The 24,351-nt window shown below is 42.0% G+C and overlaps 1 protein-coding gene across 1 annotated transcript; it reads right to left on the bottom strand.

Annotated features, from left to right (window-relative positions):
• Positions 1 to 3,418: 3,418 nt before the first annotated feature.
• Positions 3,419 to 9,176, bottom strand: LOC133137708 (RLA class I histocompatibility antigen, alpha chain 11/11-like). The gene is made up of 7 exons (XM_061256039.1): positions 9,134 to 9,176; positions 8,524 to 8,823; positions 6,459 to 6,557; positions 5,942 to 5,972; positions 5,798 to 5,841; positions 4,910 to 4,950; positions 3,419 to 3,578 (listed from the first exon to the last, which is right to left on the bottom strand). Exons 1-7 carry the CDS (start codon positions 9,174 to 9,176, stop codon positions 3,507 to 3,509), a joined length of 630 nt encoding a protein of 209 aa, XP_061112023.1. The 3' UTR covers positions 3,419 to 3,506.
• Between the last annotated feature and the right edge of the window lie 15,175 nt (positions 9,177 to 24,351).

The following is a 24,351-nucleotide window of genomic DNA, read 5'->3' as shown; positions in this document are numbered from 1 at the left end:
TCCGATTTCACGGTTACCCCTCTGCACACATCTGATCACCACTTCATCTCATTCCCCCTCCCTCTTCCTCCCCATCCTCCTCCCCCTCCTCCCACCCACACTTCCTCAGCCCGCCGTAACCTCCGCTCCCTCTCACCCTCTTCCTTCGCCAGCACCGTCATCGCCTCACTCCCCCCTCTTGAATCCTTCTTCAAACTCCCCACTGACTCTGCATCTGCCACCCTCCTTTCATCTCTCTCCTCTGCCTTTGACTCTCTCTGTCCGCCTGCCTCGCACATCCCCTCCCAGTCCTTGGATATCTGACACCCTCCGTACCTCCAGGGCCAGCCTCCGCGCAGCGGAGAGGAAGTGGGGAAAATCCAGAGACGCTTCAGAGCTCACGACTTACCAGTCTCTCCTGGCAGCATTCTCTTCCGCTGTCACTGCCGCCAAAGCAAAATACTTTCAAACACAAATTCAGAACTCCGGTTCTAACCCCCGGAAACTTTTCTCTATTTTCTCCTCTCTCCTCAATGCACCGCCTCCTCCTCCTCAGTCCTCCTTTGCTGCTGATGACTTTGCTGATTTCTTCGATGAGGTCACAGTCATCCATAGATCCTTTACAAGCACCGCCCCCCTCACTGTGCCCTTCCCCCCCTCTAGGCCCATCCCTTCCTTTTCCATTTTCTCCCCCCTTACAGACTCTGATGTTTCTCAACTCCTGCTCTGCCACCGCCCTACAACCTGTGCCCTTGACCCTATCCCCTCTTCTCTTCTCCAAACTATCACACCTGACATTCTCCCATTTGTCACCTCCCTTGTCAACTCCTCCCTGTCTTCCGGCTGTTTTCCGGCATCCTCCAAGAGGGCCCACATCACTCCGCTGCTAAAAAAGCCTACTCTGGATCCCTCCATCATCCAGAACTACCGCCTGGTATCTCTTCTTCCTTTCCTTTCTAAAACTATAGAATGAGCCGCTTCTACTCAACTTTCTTCTTTCTTTTCTAACAACAACCTGCTAGACCCCCATCTGTCTGGCTTCAGATCGGGCCACTCGACAGAGACTGCGCTCCTCTCCATCAGTGAGTCACTCCATGCCGCACGAGCAGCCTCCCTCTCCTCTGTCCTCATTCTTCTAGATCTCTCTGCTGCCTTCGATACTGTGGATCACTCCATCCTCCTGTCTGCCCTGTCAGCAACGGGCATCTGTGGCACAGCCCTGGACTGGATTGAGTCCTACCTCTCTGGTCGCTCCTTCCAGGTTGCCTGGGCTGGTTCGGTATCGACACCTCGGCCCCTCGCCACAGGAGTTCCCCAGGGCTCAGTCCTAGGCCCGCTTCTTTTTTCTCTTTACACTCGCTCCCTTGGCCCTGTGATCACTGCACATGGGCTATCCTACCACTGCTATGCGGACGATACCCAACTCTTCGTCTCGTTCCCGCCGTCTGATACGCAGGTTTCGGCCCGTATCTCTGCTTGCCTGAGGGACATCCAGAGCTGGATGGACAACCACCATCTAAAGCTCAACCCAGGCAAGACTGAAATGATATTCATCCCTGCTAAAACCTCAAAACATTGGTGCTAGCCTTCCAAGCAGTTAAAGGGTCTTCCCCAGCTTATCTACAAAAAATCATCAGACCCTACACCCCTGCCAGACCTCTTCGTTCAGCCTCCACAGGCCGCTTGGCACCTCCCCCTCTCCGAACCTCCACATCACGCTCACGACTACTGTCTGTTCTGGCTCCACGGTGGTGGAACGAACTCCCCGTTGAGGTCAGAACTGTAGAATCTCTCCCCACCTTCAAGCGCAAGCTGAAGACACACCTCTTCAAGCAGCACCTCTCCCCATCCCTCCCTACCTCCCTGTGAACCTTAATTGTTGTCTCTGTGACTTGCTTTGTGTATCGGTATTTTTAGTTGGCTAGGTAAGCAGTGTTTGGATAGTTAACTTTGGTCACTTTTGCTGTTTGTTTGTTTCTTTGTTCTCAAAAAAAAAAAAAAAAAAAAAAAAAAAAAAAAGGCCCTCGTCCTTATCTTTGTTGTACAGGTAGCAGTTGAAATTGTACTTCCCTCTAGGGTCTTTCAGCGAACTTATCCCTGGTTATGGGTATGCACTTTGTTGTACGTCGCTCTGGATAAGAGCGTCTGCCAAATGCCAAAAATGTAATGTAATGTAATGTAATCCCAGACTCAATTCAATTCAATTCTGAATGGAGAGCCTCCAGACTCTCCATTTAACTACAGCCTTAACTACAGCATCATTTATGTGTGTCATTCTAAGCCATTTTGGCCAGGACTCCCTTGCAAAAGAAATGTAAATCGAAATGGGACTATTCCCTGGTAAAATATAGGTGAAATAAAAAATGTAATTTAACCAACTGTGTTGATAAACTATGTTGATAGACATATTAATTTGTCTCTATTGTCCCTTTCAATGCATTCAGAGTAACAAAAAAAGCATGCTGCTCTACCACACAGAACACATATCCAAGCCTACCTGCCATCCTGCAGAATCCTGACTACTTGTACAGGGTAAAAACCAGCTCCCAGACTGTCTGATGGCAAAATGCGCTTCTTGTATTCCAATTCACTCCCCCTTGGCTTTATAGCCTCGAGTTTGAAAGTAATAAATAATTCATTTATAATGGAGAGGAAATTACTTGCCACTTTTGAATCTATGACAAGAAACCAAGGTCATTCTTGTAAACTGAAACTAAAACCAAAAAACCTAATGACAAATTGAAAAACAAATAAGAACTACCCTGAAACTAGCAGTCTCACTTTTAAAACCAACTAAAACAAGGGAAGGGTGTAGGAAAAGATCCCATGCATTTTGAAATATGGCAGGTGGTCTTTATTTATTTTTCATGTTAAAAATTGTCCTGGTGATCATAAACACCAGTACTTACCAAGATATTGAAATAAAACAATGCACCCAAACCACCTTACAAGATTTCCATTTTCATTTTAAAATGTTACTTTTGAATGCAATTCACTTATGATTATCTGCTTATATAAGTACACATGTCACATAATTAAGAGTGTATAGACAGGTTTAAACAGTTTCAAGCATTTTTAATCATGAAAAACATTGTGTTGTGTGTTAGAGACACTTAATTTCAGAATCTCTCATGAAAAGCTTAGCATAGTTAGATGCCATAGTACTATCCACTGCAGTCCCCTTAACTTGTAAAAATAAATCATTTTAGAATTCAAAGTAATTGTTCTGCAGTCCTGGGGCTAAATCTTTAAAAGAGCTGCAGTACTTGTTAAAAACCCTACTCACTGAGAAAGTAGACAGGAGTATAATGTACAGACCTCGCACATCAAGGGATACCAATAACCATTATTTGTCATTTTGCATTTGAATTAAGCTTGATTAAATATGGTAACAAGCCCAAAGCAATAGCATTATGAGGGATTTCAAATCACAAGATCAGATGGCAGAATTCATTTGGAACTAGAAAAAAAGAGGCTATGTCTCTATTTTGCAACGCCAAACAAACTGGCCGGAACATTTTACTTATTCAGTGCAACACAGTAGGCCTGTGTGTCCGTCTAGCTAAACTTGCTTCTTCCAAACTGGCGTACTGCACCTCCTGTGGAAAACAAAATGTCCGGTTAGGATAGGCTTTTCAACATTTGAGTGGGGTGCGTGGGGGGTTAGAGCCAAAATGCACGACTCAGACAGAGATGTCAAAGTCCTATCAGGGCTTTATTCAGGGAATGTCCAGTGAGCGTAGTCGAAAAACAAGCAAAGTTCATACACGTGAAATACAGCCAAAACCAAAGTAAGGTCCCGAGGGAGAAGGCAGTCTCGAAATCGGTAAACCATGCAAAAAATCCAGTAACCAGGAAAGCGGTCAGCGGGGCAGTAGTGCAGACAGACGGTAGGCAGGCTTGGGGGTCGATGATGGCGCAAGAATCAAAACCGAAGTCCGCTCCGCATAGCAAAAGCACAAAGTTTATGGTACAGGCTGGCAATGGCCAACAAAAGAGGAGTCAATAACAATGGTCAATAAGTAGGCATGGATCTTAACAGGTAGACACCAGCTTCTCAAAAAAGCTTAACCGTGCACTGACGAACAGGAGGCAATAATTTTGCCAAAGCATGACGTGGAACTGAGCTTATATGCAGGTGTAGACAGGTGCAGACAATTAGCTTGAGAGCAGCATGAGAATGGAAATCAGGTGTGGAGGATTGACAAGATAACGAGATAATTAGTAATCGTTACTAATAAACCTATCCTGCCTAGCGTTTGTGAATTAGTACATGACATGCACAAGAAACGTAAGGTAAACATGAACACATGGTTGCAATGTTACTATTACCCAATCCTGATCTAGCGTTAGTAGATTAGTAAATAGACAAGGGAAATAGGGGAATTAGGGAAGCGTGAGTGACAGAAAGGGAGAGCGAGAAAGCATGAAGGCAAGGTTTGCAGAAGGGAAGGTTTGCAGGAAGACACGAAAAAGTGTATGCTAAACAATGAACGGAACAACATAACATGAAACAACATAAATCGTGACATAAGTTTGCGAACTGCGACATGAATAAACTACATAACGTGACATGACAAGACTAACAATTAAATCGTAACAACTAAACATGAAACGTAACATGACATGAAAATGAAACGTAACAAGAAATACAACATAAAAACGTGGTCAGACTAGACTAATATAATACGTGACATGACAATAATATAACTCAGACAATAACTAAACATAAAACATGACGTGACAAGCATGACAATTTTATTTCCACTCATGTAACTCTCTACTTTGACAAGTCCAGTTAAAATACTACCAAAGGCCTACGTATGATTACCGAAAGGGAGTGTCAGTGGTTTTGGTAGAGTTAAAATATAGCCTGAGACCGTGCCGTAAGTTTTGGCAGTAAAGGACGCCTATACTTGCGTATACATACCGACATAGTCTGATCAATCGGCGATCCCCTTCGTTGCTTCCCTATGAATTTCAATAGTTAAGGTAAGACGTTTTTAAAAAGTTTTATTTTCGACATATCAAGAGACCATGAGAGAGAGAAAAAAACACATTAAACACAATGAAAAGTGTGTAGTTGCCACTTCAAAAAACTTAAAAAAATAAAATAAAATAAAACATTTCACCCTATCCATTCCTTCACGGGTCTTCCGCAACTTGTATGGCAAATGTTTGGCAATTTGAAAAGGTTTGCGACAAATAACCCTCACTAAAGGATGCCTTCGGTGATTCCACTAAATGTAAACAACATATCGGACGGAGGAACCTAATCAAAACAATACCTTCGCCGCCAGAATGATCTATTCGGACTAGTTTCACGTGGGGACTGTTTTTCCATGGCAAATTACTGTAGCTTAAAGAGGCCGCATTTCTTTACTGGCGCGGGCGCGCGCAGTCTGTAAAAGTCTGTAAAAACGGTGTCTTGGGACGGGACTAGAATTGTGTACTTTCTCTGGTAATGAAGTAGCCTACATGACTCTGTCTCCCGCTGTAAAACGAATTCCGTCCGAATAGGGCTTTGAAGTTAAAAAGTACATTATCAGAGATGACTTTACACCAAAAATTCGCACTGGACCACTATGCGATGGTTGTCTGTGGCTGTGATTTCATCCGGCACGAATTTTCCATGTCTGTAAATTTGTAAAGTAAAAATTCTACCGAAATTTAATTTGTCACGCGAGGTGCTGATGTAATAGGCTACTGGTCCAGTGCGATTATGGCATACGCATCCGTGCGTTTCGGAACATTTTTACAAACACGTCATTGGAATCTGATCATTTTATTGTAAATAACATTAAACAACCGCACTTACCAGAACGGTGTCTGGGCTCCAAGTTCGTGGTTCTTCTCTGTTCCCTGAAGTTGAGATAGAAAGCATATTACGCATTTTAACTTACTTGCATCGCTAGTTTTACGCGTTAAACACAAAAATAAAGGTCAAGAATCGAATACGAACCGTGAGTCTCCATCGCTTCTCACAGAACGACCTGAAAGATCAACAGAAAAGCGATAATAAGAGCCTATCTGGTTACATCCACATGCAATGCAATCAGAAATGGGCATCCTATGCTTTTTGAATTACACGACACATATTATATTATGCAGTGGTAAAATGAATCTCAAGTGGCGTTAATATTTAATATAGTTTACTGTAGTTTATTGTTTAAACTTGGAAACAATCCTCTCAGAGCCAAATGGAACCCTCCGATCAATACCACCGCTTATCACCCAAGCATGAGATCAGATCAGATTTTATATTAGATTTGATTTTCATCAAAGGGATACCTTTTCGGCTCTTTCGTCTTAAGGCCAAACCGCATTGCGTTCTAAACGCAGGCTCACTTATTAAAAGTATAAAGTTCTGCACGTTTAGACGCAAAGATGTATGAGCACGGCTGTTTACAGCTGTGTAATGTAATTTAAAGAGGCAATTAACAGTAGGCTGAGTGTGGAATCCAGGTGTCCTTAGTTACCGCGAAGTAAGGAGACAGAGATGCAGATCGCCACGATGACGGTGAGGGCCGCTCCAGCGAGAGCTCCGTAGAGGAGCACCGCGCATGCGTCAGGGTTCCCTGTAACGCAGACCTCAGAAAGTCAAATTTACCTGTGCCTTTGGGCTGGAAAGGGGCACTGCGTATTGGTCTTTTTAGAAAATGCAAAATACATACATTTCACAACAATTTAGCCTTTATTTAAATAAATAGTATGCAACGTATAGCCTGTATTTATCAATATATTGTCAAGTGTTTCAATATCGCTACTGTATATTGTGTCCCATAGGATTACCTTTGAGTCAGGCTTTATTGAGCTGGATCTTTCACTGCATGTTATCATGTTCATCTCAATTCCAGTATAACCAATATACGTTACAGTATGTGGTTGCCATTTCCCAATAAAAGGGGAACTCTTTTTTGTGCTATAACGATATGTTTTTTATAGATACCATATCATATCATGCCTATCTGAAAGATTAGGTTTTTCATGTTAATCTTATTATATTTTTTTAAAAACTGCATTTAGGCAAAATTACCTTAAAAACTAAAATGCTATTTAAAATTTGACCCTGAACTGAAATGTATTTTAAACCGATAGCAGATTAAATCTGTGGGCTGTCAAATAAAAGTATTATTATTATTATTATTATTATTATTATTATTATTATTATTATATAAATATTTATGTAAAGTTTTTTTTATTAATTTCGACTAAAAAATATTTGATATTATTCTAAGTTGCGTAAGAGTTTTTATTTTTTTACCCTTTCCTATGAAGAGTTATAGCAATTAAGATAAGTGACTGACATAGATCACTCAAACCACACAAACTCTTAAAAATAACAATTTAATGCATGCTTATCTCCTTATATTATTGTCAATGTTAATAGATATTATTATTATTGTTATTATTATTATTGTTATTGTTATTGTTATTGTTATTATTATTATTATTATTATTATTATTATTATTATTATTATTATGTGTGAAATTAACAATAAATATTAATCTAATAATAAAAATGTAATCAGATTTTAATGTTATATCCTGTGATTTCTGAAGAAATATTATTATTCAAAATCAGTTTTATATATTTTCATCAAACACAACATGAAAGGCTTGAATTGGTTTGGAACATGAAAACACCAAGCATTGTGTCTGTTTCAAAAATAAATGAACCTCACAGAAATAATTGGCCAATAACAATCAGGAATGTTGTTTTAATGTGCATGACAGATAGATTGGAAGGTATTTCTACTGTATACATTTCATACGTGTAAAATATTTATTTACTCATTTATTTGTTTGTTATATGTCCTGCAATGATATTGGAGTTTCATTTCATTCGTTTTTACAAACAAAAACACAAGCACGCACACACACACGTACACGCACACACACTCCAATATGGCAAACTCCATATTCTATTTTTCTCATTTTGCAGTACTGACCCGGGGAATCAATCTGGGTAGGGAATGAAAGGGATTGTGTAGCCAATCAGAGACAGTTTCATGGGTTTACACATCTATGTGATCTTTCGTCAAAGTCTCTTTTAAATTTAAGGTGACAGTGCTATTCCTAAAGATAGCCAAACTCACAAACTACAACCGAAGGTTCTTGTTCTCTTATATAACTAATACCGAAGCAATTCTTCAAATATATACACTCACTGAACAGTTTATTAAGCATTTATTAGACTTTTTTCTTTTCCTTTTTTTTACTTATTGGTCTTCTGCTGCTGTAGCCTACGTAAGCAAGCGATATTGAAAATGGATAGATGCTTGGGAATTTTGCCATGCTGTGTTTGAGCCAACTTTAAAACCACAATGTAATCAGTTGGATGAGTCCTACATGTGCTACATTGAGGTAATGCACAAATACAGGTACGGCGGTGACAAGTTCGGATCACTGTCCAATAAACGGGTCAATCAGACCTAATTCATAAAAAAAGCAATTATACCCCGCGCGGTGAAGCAACAGCGAAGATTGTGGAAAAAAAACTGATTTACCTTCATTTTGCAACGATGTTTGTCAAATATTTACCTCCATTTTGGACGCTTTTTGAAAAGTTCTTCCCGGCATACTCCACCACGCACGTGCACACGACTCCTCTCTCCCACTCCTCCGCAGGAACCAGAACCCGGTTTTGGGCGGACTCTACCACCTCCCCGCCGTCTTTTGTCCAAAACGACTCGGTAAACCCGCTGTCCTCTTCCCCATCTATGACCCAGAACACGCGAACTTCAGACGGGACGACTCCGGAGACCACACACAGGAGAGGGATGCGGGGTTGGGCGCTACGCGGCCAGAGAATGTCGACTGGAGGGGGCTCGGTTCTCTTTGCTGTGGCGAAAAGTCGTCAAACAGAGAAGCACACGGTTACAGTATAACTGAACGGCCGGTGTACAGATCATGTGCTCACCCACTTGTGTATATCGTATTAAGATATGTAACCCTAAGCGGTTTTGAAAAGCATTTATTAACACCCTTTCCAAATGTAAAACACCGATTCAGCAAGAAAATACGGAAGCCCCCATATCAGCAGCTAGCATTTAATTCATTCATTCATGTATTCATTCATGTATTTACTGATTCATTAATTTCCGTTGATTTATTTATTTACTCCGAGACTCGTTAGTAATGATATTGTCACCTTGTGTCACTATTACAATTGACCCGTTGCCGACGAAGGGCATCTTTTGCAATTCCACGGAGCAGTAGTAAGTCCCGGAGTCATTCACGTTTGCGTTTCTAATGACCTTAACCAATTCAGTCGCTTGTCCGTCACTGACGCAAGTATCGTTGGTATCATTTATCATGGTAATAAGCTTCTTGGTCCTGGGGTCTATTTTCGTCCAAACAAAGTTGTTGCAAAGTATAGTTTCCGTACGGCACAGTAACCTGACGGTACCACCATCCTCCACGTTCACCCACCCTGGATACTGGAAAACCTGGCCTGGAAAGAAATGTGAAATGAATGAATCAAAACACGCTTTTGAAAAGAGCCGTTTCCAAACTTTTACGATGGTAGGCCTCATATAGCCAATATATCCATTTAGAGGCAATACAGCGTAGTACAACTTTTTTAACTGGACGATAAGATATCTTTTTGTAATCTTGAAAAGAATGCATATAGTTTGACGTAGATTTCACAATATGTTTAATGCTTTATGAGAGTGGAATGACAATTTATTGAATGTGTTCAGATATTTTACAGATATGCAGGATATACATCATTATTATTATTGTTATTATTGTTATTATTGTTATTATTGTTATTATTGTTATATAATAATAATAATAATAATAATAATAATAATAATAATTATTATTATTATTATTATTATTATTATTATTATTATAATAATCATTATACAGGCTTTTGTGAAATGTATTATTGTTTCGCAGACGCAGATTAAGCCTAGTCCTAGACTAAATTCAATATTGAGTGGTGATTCTCCATACAAAACTCAATTTAATCTGTGTCCTTGAAACTGGCCCAGTAATTGTGGAGGTGGCATATTTTGAATGTGATCACGACAAGATGTTTTCTCAAAATGTTAACGGCTATTATGCACTTTAATGCATCCCATTTGCCCAGCTCTTGCAGGGTATTGTTTGTAATTATTGATATGATTACACTAATAATTTATACGTTACTGTATTTTACAGTTACCAATAGATTGCTTTCACGGAGTAAATTAAAAACGGAATCATAGACTGTAATGTAAATGCCTTCAGTAACTTTTCACGTACTCAATGAGTCTATGAAACTATTCCAAAGAGTTTTTTTCACGCGGAACCTAAATGTAGGCCTTTTAGCGAGGCTACTTTTCATTTACAAAGTAATCTCATCGACCCATTGAGTTACAGGACAATAATCTATGCATTGCATTGGGGAAAATGAACAGCTTCAACTGGAGTGATAATAAAGAATACATTTAATATAAAATATCGCCCGCGTCAAAGCATAAACGTAACAGAGCAGAAGTAACGTGACGCGCATTTTGAGAGTGTCTCTGAATTTGTTCCAGCCCATGTCCCCTGCCTGGAAACATTCCGTCAGAAAAAAACATTCTCTGAATATAGGCGCGAGCGTCTTGCCAGACCACAACAGCTAGACAGGAAATGAGGTGACCGACTCTAGCCTAGATTCAATATGCGTAAACACAGGTAAAGATGTTGGTTATTTTTCCAGCCATAGTTGCAATCGCAGAATTTTAAGAATTTATTCATTTTTCATCAATTAGGTGCTTTTCATATTTCGAGGAATTGTTTACCCTCGTAAGCCATTATGTCAGAAATAGACCCGTATTCATTTCCTATGGAATTTGGTACATAGCTGAGGGTCTCTTTGTTACCTCTTTTGAATGAACGAATCTACTCATTTGATATTCAAGGAATTTATTATTTATCGTGTTTGTGATGATCACAAGTCATCATATGTATTTTTCCTTTCTTAGGTTTCGAATAAAAATCATTTTTGTATTGCTACCGCAACCCGCAACCCGTATTGAATGTTACTTGATGTACACTCAGTGAGCACTTTATTAGGTATTTGGTAGACTTATTTTTTAGACTTCTACTGCTGTAGCCTGTCCACTTAGAGTTATAATGCGTGTTCAGATATGCTCTTATGCCTACCCCTGTTTTAATGTGTGGTTATAATTATTATTTTTTTAATGATCAAATCGGACCTGGACCTTATCTTTGTTGTGCAGGTAGCAGTTGAAATTGTACTTCCCTCTAGGGTCTTTCAGCGGTTCCACAGCTTCACAGCAAACGAAATGGAGATATTGTTAGAGGTGGCGCTGAAAAAAGAAACATTATTTTCCAGTTTTAGGACTACGGTGTCCAACAAAACCATGGTTAAATATCGCTCCAGCACACAGAGAGAGTGGGAAATCGTCAGTTTATGAATATCATTTAAAAGGCAATTAGGCAACATGTTCAATCAAGTGCAACATGCATCCTTCGCAATTTACAATTTTATTATTTGCATGAAAACTGTGCCATTAATGTGGTATTTTAGCAATATTATTGAGACGTAACAAAGAGCAACAGCTGATTTCAGAGGCTTACGGTCGTAACAGTGGTGGCCACTTGCGGAGTGAGCTGACAACATGGCTAAGGTATAGCTAAGGGTGGTCCAGACTAACCTTACGAATGTACGACGTACAGAAGGTATACTTAGCGAAGAACGCTTCGGGAAACACACTGAAACGTTAAGGTAGAGCTTAAGGTACAACTTACGAACGACGTAGCGTTAAGAAGGCTTCGGGAAACGTACCCCTGGCTTATTTGACGTCTCTCATTAACAAGGCTTTTCTGTCTGCAGAAATGCTGCTCACTTTTGCACAATTCTTTGCAAACTCTTGAAACTAGTGTGCCTGATAATCCCAGGAAATCAACAGTTTCTGAGATACTCAAACCACCCTGTCTGCCACCAACTATCATTCCACGATCAAAGTCACTTAGATCACATTTCTTTTCCAATTCTGATGGTTGAAGTGAACATTAACTGAAGCTCCTGACCCATATCTACATGATTGTATGCATTGCACTGCTGCCACACAATCGACTGATTAGAAAATCACATGAATAAGTAGGTGTAATAAAGTGCTTGGTGAGTGTATGGGTGAGTGGCTCTTTACTATATCTCTGAGAAAAATGATTTTCATGTAATTATACAGAAATTAATTGAATATCTTGTTTTGATCATTAAAAGTACTCTCGCCCAACAAAACAGCTCCTCAGCAGCTGTAACTGCACACAAGAGAATGGGACTGACCATCAACACCAAAAACACGGAGATAAGGCCTTCAAATACTGAGCTTTTCAAAGCATAATATCTGACTAAAAACTGCATAATGGATGATGAGTGCCAAGACCGCCTCAAACAAGCCTCAGCGTCTTTTGGTCGTCTTAGGAGAAGAGTTTTCCTGAACAGCAACCGCAAAATTCCGTAGGAAATTAATACGGGTTCATTTTGACCCATGTCGTACGGCCTAGGGGTTGTCATACGAAAACACTTCTAAAACTAAACAAACAAAAAATATATATATTTAAATATATATAATGTATAAATAAATATAATGTATTTCATGATATATATGCAAAAAGAAAAAAGAAAAAGAAGAGCTTTGAAAATTACAAATAAACTCGCCCGGGTCTATTTGGACCCATGTTGTGCATTCTAGATTTAAACACTGCGACTTAATTCTACGGGCTCGTGGTTACAAGACGCCTGACAGGAAGTGGTCTCGCGGATGCGCACAACCTCCGCAGATGGCTGGAACGCGCCACGCCGTGACATTTCGCTGAAGTCAAAGGTCCGGAAACTGCGCCCATATTTTCCACGCCAAGACTTCAAAACGGCACCTGGGAGGTAGGCCTAAAAGGCCCCTGAAAGGTCTATGACACTTCCTCGTACGTCTCTGGATAAGAGCGTCTGCCTAAATGCCTGTAATGTAATGCAATGCCAGGCTGAGCAGTTCTGAAATTGACAAAGACTCTTCTCCGACATTACACAACTTTAACAAATGACCTTTATCGGATGTTGTGTTTAGACAACAATGCCTGCATGCACATTTTCTGTATAAGAACACATTGTCAGTCTTGGTCATTGTAGATAGACAGACAGACAGACAGACAGACAGACACACACAATATTTACATGACATTTTTGTCATTTGGCAGACGCTTTTAATCCAAAGCGACAAACAAGTGCATAGGTTCTTCCACAAGTTAAAGCACACAATTTAATGATTTGATGATTTTGTTATACGTCTAACCTGCAAATGTGTTTTACCGCCACAAGTCGTGATTATTATTATTATTTTTTAGCAAAGTCTTATTTGTGAGCCTGCCAGTGATTTTCTTGCTTTTTCACGGCTCTCCAAACCGCTGTACTTGATGCATCCAGTCCTGTGGAGTCTTCATTTTACAGATGAGTTATTTCTCAGCCGTAGTCAGTCTTCTGGTCTTCACAGTGGTCCATGCCTACGTACTCCAAATCCAATCGCCACACATAAGGCTGGACCCAAGACTAGACACACACTGCTCTTTTCTGTGTGAACAATTCATGCGAAAGGGAACACTTGGGAAAGAGTTAACACCTGTCAGTCATCCGTCATCTTACAGTGCCCTGAAAAAGTATTCGCCCCTCTTACGGATTTCCTCTGTTGCATATTTGCCACACTGAATGGTTTCTGATCTTTAGACAAAATGTAATATTAGGCATATGAGAACCTGAGTAAACACAAGACACATTTTAAAGGTTATTAGTTTGTTTATTTAATGAGATGTAAAAAAAAAAAAAAAAAGCAATTGCCCCCTTACACTAGTTGCAGCACATTTAGCAGCAAGAACTGCCACCATGCACCTATAATTTTATATCACACCTTCTAAGCCCTGTGGTTGGATTTTAGCCAACTGTTCTTATTTTTTTCAGTCAGAGAAATTGATTGGTTTTCGAGCACAAACTTCCCATTGCAGGTCCTGCCACAGCATTTCTATTGGGTTCGTGTCAGGCCAAGTAAGTGTTGGAATTACTGAGATGTGCAATTGCTGTTGTGTTCTTTATCATTGTCTTGCAGCAACGCGGAGTGAAGTGAGTCGACTGACATTTACGTTGTATGTGGAGACTATTGCGCATATCCCCACTAGAGGGAGCAATTGCCTATTTTTTGACTGTCAGCGTTGACAAAAAAAAACCGAGCGGTGGCTGAAATATCTGAAAACGAGAGCAAATGTATGAATTATTTTGTATAATAGCCTTTAGTCATTTCGTCTTATGTCATTTTCATAAAGAAAAAAAGCATCAGCGGTTGTTTTTTTTTTTGTTTGTTTTTCAAGAAGTTCCAAACAGTTCTTGAACAGGAGATGATCGTGTTCCTTGGTGATTTATCATAAGTCATTTCAGCAGTCAATGGAAAGGAAGCAGAATTTTGAATGAAAGAAAGAGCGCCGTACCTCGTGGTTTTAGGTGTCTAATCTGTCATAAATATGTGTCATATTCATACTTGGCTGCTAAACTCGCCTGCTGATATCCATTATATCGTAACGCTAGACAGATAGATGTTCGTTCTGTTGACTGCTGGTCTCCATTCAGTGAGTGCTAAAAAGAACAGACTGAAGCCACGGGGAACAGCTGATACTGCTGACAGAGTTCACTGATGATCCACGGACTTCAAACAGACAAGGCTGCCACGGCCTGTCTCAGTCGTGTCTGAGGCAGCTCATTTCGTCAGACAAATTAAGACCTGGGTTTACAGTAACATCGCTGTGCAACACACGTGAAGACATAACCCATATCACAACAGGAATATTACTTTGAATACAATTTTTACGTGTATGAATACACTTGTAAATGTATCTCAATATAGATGTATAATAATTGAAACACGCACAGTTACCACGAAAGCATGACAGAATAATCAGCAAAATCCAGAAACAATTAAAGTGAGACAAAAGCGTGGAATGATACTAATGACTTCCAGCGGCACAGACTGCATTGGCACCTTAATACCGTTATACATACAGGCTAATTAAAACACACAAACACTACAACCATTTGCCGTACGTTTGTGTGTGCCTGTCTTTGCCTGATCCTGTTGGGCCCGGGTACACTATTGAGGACTATAAACGTGATTTTCATTCAGATTATTGATGTACTACTGAAAAAGACAAGAAACTCTGTGCCTGTCTGGATACGAAAAAAAAGGAATCACGGTATGTTCACCAGATAGTTCTGTGCGGGAGGCTGAGGCAAACATTGTGTTGTGTGTTAGACACACTTATTTTCAGAATCTCTCATGAAAAGCTTAGCGTAGTTAGATGCCATAGTACTATCCACTGCAGTCCCCTTAACTTGTAAAAAGAAATCATTTTAGAATTCTTTAAAAGAGCTGCAGTACTTGTTAAAAACCCCGAGAGGGCGCTGCTACTCACTGAGAAAGTAGACAGAGTATAATGTACAGACCTTCCACATCAAGGGATACCAATAATCGTTACTTTGTTATTTCGGATTTGAATTTGGGTTGATTAAATGTTGTAACAAGCCCTTATAAATAACATTATGTGGGCTTCATCAAAAGATCAGACGGCAGAATTCATTTGGAACTGGAAAAAATAGGCTGTAACCCATTTTCCAATGCCCGCCCCAAACCACTGTGGTGCTGCCAGATATGCAGGAGATACTACAAGAATTGTTTCTCATTGAGTTCAACAGGAAAATGCGTGAAGAGAAACCATTATTGTTGCATCTACTGCATATCTGGCAGCAGCGTGATGGTTTGAGGCTCATTTGTTAAAATCGAACCGGGTGGCCTGTAGCGTAGTGGTTACGGTACATGACTGGGACACGCAAGGTCGCTGGTTCTAATCCCAGTATAGCCACAATAAGATCCGCACAGCCGTTGGGCCCTTGAGCAAGGCCCTTAACCCTGCATTGCTCCAGGAGGATTGTCTCCTGCTTAGTCTAATCAACTGTACGTCGCTCTGGATGAGAGCGTCTGCCAAAATGCCAATAATGTAATGTAATGAACCCTTGATGACTCAAAGCCAACAAATGTGTCCCGTACTGTATCAACATAATTTGCATCTGAATCTAGTCCCAACCCCCAATTCCCATAGAGATCCGTTCACATGCAAAGAGTATCTACAGACAGATCCCATAATGACTAACCTCTTCCGTAAAGCCATACGGGAGGGGATGTCACAAGAAGTGGGGCGCCGCCTCGATGACATAACATTACATTATTGGCATTTGGCAGATGCTCTTATCCAGAGCGACATTTGATTAGACTAAGCAGGGGACAATCCCTCCTGCAGCAATGCAGGGTTAAGGGGCCTTGCTCAAGGGCCCAACGGCTGTGCGGATCTTATTGTGGCTACACTGGGGATATAACCACCAACCTTCCAGGTCCCACTCATGCACCTTAACCACTAGGCTACAGGCTGCCCCGCATATTTAAAAAAAAATAAATGCAATGCACTTGCCATTTTTATTTCTGTAATACATGGAATGTACATGGAGTTTTTTTTAAAAGAGTTAAAAAAGAGTGGAAAAAGTTACAAAAAGCAGAAGACAGCAGAAATGAAACCGCACACGATGTGATGTTGTCGTGTCTAGGAAACGACAGTCCAAATCTTCAATTTGTCAAAAAACATCTTCACGAGGGAAAAGACGACACCAGCAGCAAGTTCTTCAGGAAAATCAGACTTTATTAGCAGAAGCGCATAAAGCCGGATCAGTTCTGGTGAAACTGAACCCCCATTTTTACACCCATTTTATACACAGTTACGTGTATAAATGACATCATGTAGCCACTTTTGAATCTAAACAAGGTTATACGTGAACTGCTTGGTCCCTCATCTATGAGCACAACTTCTTGCTTCACAAATGTTTCATCTGGAATAACAGAAATATATTATATAAAAATAAGTCCTTATTTTATAATAAATGGTTCACACATAATATTTACTTGGTGAGTAAGTTGTTTAATAATGAGGGACATTTTGTTAGCTACTCAGAATTCCTTACTAAATTTGGTATACCTGTAAAAAAAATACGCAGTGGTCATGGATGCAATCCCTTCTGGGGTCATAACGCTAATAAAAGATGTAACGGAACTAGGACCTGTATTACCAATTCCGAATCCAGTCAATACTCCTGTGGGTCAGATATGCCTCTTGTCTACTAAAAACAACAACAAAGGTATACGCAGTTTATTTCAAAATGTTATTTCCATTCCCTATGTTGTTACATACTGGAACAGCTTTGTAAATGACTTTAACAGGAAAAGTGTTTGGAATTGACCCTATTTATGGACTAATAAAATAAGGGAAGTCTCCTTTAAAATTATACACAGATATTACCCAGCAAATCATTATCTTGTAAAGTTGAAAAAGGTCATCAATATAAATTGTCCATTTTGTGAAGTGCTCCCAGAAAATCCTTCCTCATCTGTTCTGGCATTGTACTCATACCAAAAGACTATGGAAGGACATAAGTAGATTTATTAGAATATTGACTCTGATTTCACAGTATGCCGAGAAAACATTTTGTTTGGTTTCAATAAAAGTAAAAAAAATAAAATAAAATAATGTTATGTTATTAACCTAATCATTATCTTAGCGAAATTTCATCATCATCCACAATTCCAGTTTGTACAGTTTAAAGCATTTTAAATCATGAAAAACAGGTTTGAGGTTTTAATGTTGTGGCTCATCGGTGTACAAGGTAAAAATAAAGGATGCGTGGGCGTCATCGGCTCCGTTCCGACCCACTCAGCAGAAATTGTGAATTGTACATCTGTCGAGGACCTGGCCCTAGGCCCGCCTGATGAGAGATTGACAGAAGATGGGTTAGGCAGAAATGCGTTATTAACCCCTAGCACACGCCATTGAGGTGGCAGTAAGAACGCCCGTAAGAGGAGGAATATGTGGCTCAGAGCAAATGTACAACCGTTTATAGACACTGAGGAGTCTGAGGCCAGGCAGAGAATGTGTTCCAGCATGGAGGAGGTTCAACATGCTGAGCGAGCAGTCGGGGAATACCCCAACCCTACAGGGGAGGAGCATAAGGCCTGGTTAGAGCAGAGAGAAGAGGTCAGGGAGAATGGCGCAAGTTTCTTATCAATATAGGTACAAACTGTCCCAGTTTCTTGTCAATATATGTACAAACTGCACCAGATTCTCATCAGTATAGGTACGACTTGTGTCAGTTTCTTGTCAATATATGTACAATGTGTACCAGCACAGCCACAGTGATGCTGGGCAGAGGTGGGCTCCCTGTCGTCGTCCTCAGGTGGAAAGTGGAAAGGTGTGTCTTCCCCAGGTGTCCGAGCAGGGGCGCAACTGCCTACTTTCTGAGGGGTATGCAGCCACATTATTTAAAAAAATTAAAATAAATTTATTTATTTTTTTATGTGCACTTTATGTAACAATGTTGCCACTAAATTGTTACATGTCGTGCCTTTGCACTCGCCCATTTGTCAAGAATGGCATCAAATGAAATAAACCGTGCCACACTGGCTAAAAAAAACGTCAATGGACATCAGCAGCAGAATTGATAGCACTCACTAAGGCATGTCAGCTGGCTAAAGGTCAGCGAGCAAACATCTACACTGACTCTCAATATGCACATTCCACTTGTCATGTTTTTGCTGGGCAGTGGCGTAACAGGGGCATGGTGCAGCTACTGCAAGCACTTCAATTGCCTAAAGAATTGGCCATTATCAAAGTGCAGGCTCATACAAAAAATGTTGATCCTATCAGTTTGGCTAATGCCTTTGCAGACAAAGAAGCCAAGGCGGCATCCAAACGCACTCTTGTATCACTCCAATCTGATGACTCAATTTCACAGAATTTGCTGCGAGCGGAGTAGGATGCCACTCCCCCACAAGAAAAACGATACACTGATGATGGGTGGATTGGTCTCGATAATAAGCCTATCTTGCCGAAATCTCTTTTCCATATTGCTGCTACAAATGCAATTACAGTAGCTAAATGTCTGAGTAGAGAAATCATTCCTAGGTGGGGTATTCCAAAGGCATTATATAGTGATAATGGGCCAGAATTTAGGAATGAAGTCTTGACCCGCCTAGGAGCAAAACTGGGAATAGAGTTAAAAGAACATTGCGCATAACATCCACAGTCAGCAGGACTGGTGGAAAGAACTAATGGGACTACATGTCTACCACTGGCATTAACTAGCATGAGAATAACACCACAGCGTGGATTGGGGTTGTCACCTTATGAAATAATACATGGGAAATCATTTGAATTACCACATTTATTGCAGAGAACACAAGTGGAAATACTCCTGGCAGAATATATGAATAGAATGTTAACTAATAAAAATGAGATTCGAAATGTGCTTCCTCCCAGATTGCCAGCGGAGCTGCCACCAGGAGAGATTAAGCCTGGAGATTGGATCCTGGTGCGAAGTGTTGGTAAAAAGAAAAAGTGGAGTGAACCGACGTGGAAGGGTCCATATCAAGTGTTCCTGACCACACCTACTGCAGTGAGAATCCAGGAGAGAGAGACGTGGATACATCAGTCACACTGTAAGGTAGTATCGCCTCCAGTTGCTGGTGTGTAGGTGCATCTCAATATTATTAAAAGGTCAGGATAGACTTGGAGGGAGTCCAGCTACAAAGGGGGGCGTGGCATATAGAGCTTGTCTGTCTCAAACCTGGTGAAGAACTTATTTACGCTCCAAGTCAGGAGAGACTCCAGACCGGTTCCCAGAGATGCCTCTCTCCTCCCTGTTTCTGTTGATCACAGGGACATGCATGGTAAGTGCAAGGTCATATGCCAACCTCGCCTAAGGCTAGAAGATATCTGGGGGCGAATGATTACCTAGCTGAACCAGGAAATCCTGCACACATATATGCTACTAACTCATGGTGGAGATATGCAAATAGATCAGCACATTCTGCAAACCGCACTGAATGTTATGTGTGCACACAATTGCCGGCCTCTATATCTACACCCAGGGTAGAGGTGATACAAGTCGCAGCGCCTACGCTAAGTGTGAATGATACAGTAAAGTGCGCTATTGCGGTATCCACTGCTCGTAGTACATTAACATCAATGGATCCCAGTACACCCCCACTCGACCTGATAATGGATTCTGGTTTAAAATATTGTACCGATAAATATAGATAACTGAAATTGGGGAATATGACTTCTAACATTCCACTCATGGTAGTCCAGTATAAATCGGGGCAGATGTTTTGGCGTTGTGTCAAGGGAAATGGCACTGAATTTGTGGGAGTAACCCAGGGGTGAAATTACTGATTTTCTGTGGATATCCGCTCGTAACCGAACAGTCCTTTTTCACCGGTAAAGAGAACAGTCCAAATGGCACGCTATGTAACCCATCGGCACCACATTGGAATGGGACGAGAGCTGTGGACAGTTGGTATTGGTTGTGTGGACATCGGATATATGTGGCATTACCACCGAACTGGGGAGGGATATGTATAGATCAGGCTTTGCAGCGCTTGAAAGACCTGTCGGATGCACAACAAAACGACTATGTATATGATAACTCCTGGTGGCAGTGGCTCATTTCTGGGGGGAGGAAAGCAGCAATAACATCTGTACTGACCCTCATAGTAACAGGATTTGCAGTACTGTTCTTCTGCAGCTGCTGTGGGGTTCCCATAATTAAAGGATTGATATCAAAAATGTTGAGTGCTAACCCGCAATATCAGATGTTTGTGTTACAGGACGTCAATTAAGTGACCGCTCCGTCTGACACGTCGGAGAAATCATACCAAGATGTGACCTGTTTCAACAATAAAGTTTTCCTGTGAATGAAACACATGTAGAAAATCGAGAGAAGTGGCATGTTAGCGGATAATCAATTAAAAAGAGAAGGGAAATGTTGTTGAAATTATATATTCATGTGATTATTTCATTATTAATTGCTTATCATATTATGAATTGCTTATCCTTCACTAATTGCTTATACTATTATTGGTTGCTTATGCTGGAGTGATCCAGAGCATACACACTTATTGAAGTATCGTAACTTGCTTTGTGCTAATGAATATTATTTTCTGTAACTGTGTGAGTTGAGATGTCTCTCCCTTTCTGTACTGTGGGCCTCCAAGGCTACGGCAAAACTGTGTGTTCTGCATTATCTCGTCTTGGTGCCTGAGAGCCTACGGTAGGAAAAAAAAAGTCCTCGCCATGGAGGCTACCGTGGAGATTGTCCTCCCCCTAGACATCGGGAGTTAAAACAAGATAAGATACATTTCTCACGTGTAGGGAATGCGCAGGTGCGCAGGCCCCTGCGTATCCATCGTGGGCACGTTTTTGAGGACACATATCTGCATAAGCAGTACCTTGAAGGGGGGAGATATGAATAAACTAACTGTTGTAAGGAGAAGAGTGGTGGATTGTCTTTGAATATTGATTATTGGAAATACTCAATGAATACTAATGAAGGGTGTACATTTGCTGCGCTCTGAGCATACATATATCCAGACAAAGGTCCTGGAACCTTTGTCCTTGTTTTTGCATGTAACTTGGACCCTATGCGCATAGTAAAGAGTGTTTTCTTACAGGAATAAATTAAAATTCCCACCACACACTGTGAATGTTTAATGGATGGGTCCAATAAAGACATGAAATATTATAATTGTTTGTGTGGTATTTGGTTAAGCACATTGAGTTTGTCTATACTTGGGACTTAGATGTAGATCAGATCACATTTTATGACCAATTAATGCAGAAAACCAAGTAATTCCAAAGGGTTCACATACTTTTTCTTGCCACTGTATATTGAGATACATTTAGCTGTCATGTTACAAGTGTTTTCATACATGTAAAAATTGTATTCAAAGTAATATTCCTGTTGTGATATGGGTTATGTCTTCACATTTGTTGCACAGCGATGTTACTGTAAACCCAGGTGTTAATTTGTCTGAAGAAGTGAGCTGACTCAGACACGTGGCAGCCTTGTCTGTTTGAAGTCCGTGGATCATCAGTGAACTCTGTCAGCAGTATCAGCTGTCCCCGTGGCTTCAGTCTGTTCTTTGTAGCACTCACTGAACGGAGACCAACAGTCAACAGAACAGTGTGTCGGAACGGAGCCAATGATGCACGAGCATCCTTTATTTTTACCTTATACACCGATGAGCCACAACTATCAGGGTGGGGTTTGAGCGGAGGACCAAGTGCGACAGAATAAAAACCCTCCTAGATCCCAGGGGCAGTGTACAGGGATAAGTGGGACAAAAAATGAGAATAACTCCCGTAACAGGGGGGAGAAAGAAAAACAAACCTGAAGGCGATTCTTAATAGGGAAAACAGAAAAGGAGCCCAAAATGGCTGAAGAAAATAAAACGACCCTTTGAAAACAGGGCGAGTGTACCGACCAGTAACTAGCACAGAGAGTGCCCAATCAGGGGCAATGAAATAAAAATACAACCTAGCCAAAAACAGCGTAGGCTAAACAAAAACCATGAGGCGCAGCTCAGGAATAAACACAAACCAAAATACATTTACCGGGGACAACGTCCCTCACACGAGCCCAAAATAAAAGATGAAAATAAACCCTTAGGGAAGAAGTCGGTGAAACCACACCAAACGCCTTCCTACCTTTTCGAATAACTTGTTAGAAAGTTTGGATAAGTGAACACACACCTGCACAGTACCTGACTCAAACCTCGAGTCTACCGTGTGCATATACCGGCTTGGTGTTAGAGCGAACAGTAACACAAAAGCACTGAGGCTCATACAAACTGGCCTTAAATACTCTGCTGGGAGGTCATTTCCCTAATGCAAATGAGGAACAGGTGATGACAATGATCCTAGGCCCTCTAGCGGTCACCACGGGAATAACCTCCCACCATGACAGGACCCCCCCACTAAGGAGCGGCCCCAGACGCTCCCTCAGCCCCCTGCCTGTGGAACTCCTGAATCAGTTCCAGGTCCAAGATGTCCCTAGAGGAGACCCAACAGCGCTCCTCCGGACCGAAACCCTCCCAGTCAATGAGGTACTGCCTGCCTCTGCCTCTGCGGCGCTCTGCCAAAATGCGGCGCACGGTGTAGACTGGGCCCCCGTCGATCAGCCGTGGAGGTGGTGGAGGAACCTCCGCCGGGGCCAGCACACTAGTACACACCGGTTTGAGGCGAGAGACATGGAAGGTGGGGTGGATCTTCATGGACCTGGGTAACTGGAGGCGCACCGTGACCGGGTTGATTCTCCTAATGATCTTAAAAGGCCCCACATAGCGAGGAGCGAGCTTACGTGATTCGACCCGCAATGGCAAATCACGTGTGGACAACCATACCTGCTGCCCTACCCTGTAGGATGGTGCCGCCCGACGACGCCTATCGGCCAGCCTTTTCTGGGTGGCGGTGGCCCGTAAGAGCGCGGCTCGCACCTTACTCCAGGTGGCCCGACACCGCCGTACAAAAGCCTCCGCAGAAGGAACAGCGGTGAGGCGTACCCAAATTGTGCCTCGAAAGGCGAGAGACCCGTGGAGGCATTGCATAGTGTGTTATAAGCGTATTCGGCCCACGTGAGCTGTCGACTCCAGGATGTGGGGTTGGTCGCGGCCAGACACCGGAGCTTGTTCTCCAGAGTCTGGTTGGTACGTTCTGTCTGCCCGTTGGTCTCTGCCCGGGTGAAAACCTGACGAGAGACTCGCCGAGGCGCCTACCAGGGAGCAGAACGCACGCCAGAAACGGGAAGCAAAACGGCGGTCCGCGGTCAGACACCACATCCTGGGGAAGGCCGTGTATCCTAAACACGTGGTCGACTACTAGCCGCGCAGTTTCCGCTGCCGACGGTAACTTGGGCAGCGCCACAAAATGCGCTGCCTTAGAGAAGCGATCAACCACCACCAGCATGACCGTCTTGCCTTCGGAAGGGTGGTAATCCCGTGATGAAATCCAAAGCGATATGGCTCCATGGTCTTCCCGGGATGGGTAGCGGCCGTAATAGCCCTGAGGGAGCCTGGTGGGAGTTCTTATTGCGAGCGCAAACCGGACAGGCAGCCACAAACTCCCGGACATCCTTCTCCATACCGGGCCTCCAGAACCGTCGGGACAAAAAGTATTTTGTGCGGTGCGCCCCTGGGTGCCCCGCCAGCCGTGAGGCATGTCCCCACTGTAGCACCTGAGACCGAACTCTAGCGGGCACAAAGAGACAGTGAGACGGCCCCCCCCTGGGTCTGGCTCATGGCGTATCGCTTTCTGCACCGCCGACTCAATATCCCAACTGACTGGCGCCACAATCTGTGCTTTGGCAATAATGGGCTCCGGAGTGTGCTCCCTGTCCGATTTGTCAAAGGCTCGTGAAAGGGCGTCAGGTTTTACATTTTTGGAACCTGGCCGGTAAGT

Source organism: Conger conger, chromosome 9, assembly GCF_963514075.1.
Source record: "Conger conger chromosome 9, fConCon1.1, whole genome shotgun sequence".
Lineage (NCBI taxonomy): Eukaryota > Metazoa > Chordata > Actinopteri > Anguilliformes > Congridae > Conger > Conger conger.
Note: the sequence above shows the minus strand (reverse complement) of the source record. Positions and strands in the feature narration are given on the sequence as shown.

What these genes read in the sequence shown, in the direction of transcription:
- LOC133137708 (XM_061256039.1), bottom strand. Translation starts at nt 9,176, where the DNA reads ATGCCCTTCGTCGGCAACGGGTCAATTGTAATAGTGACACAAG. An exon ending in GGAGCCCAGACACCGTTCTG is followed by an intron (nt 4,951 to 5,797) that starts GTAAGTGCGGTT and finishes TGAAATTCATAG; the next exon opens with GGAAGCAACGAAGGGGATCG. An exon ending in CGATTGATCAGACTATGTCG is followed by an intron (nt 3,579 to 4,909) that starts GTATGTATACGC and finishes TGTTTTCCACAG; the next exon opens with GAGGTGCAGTACGCCAGTTT.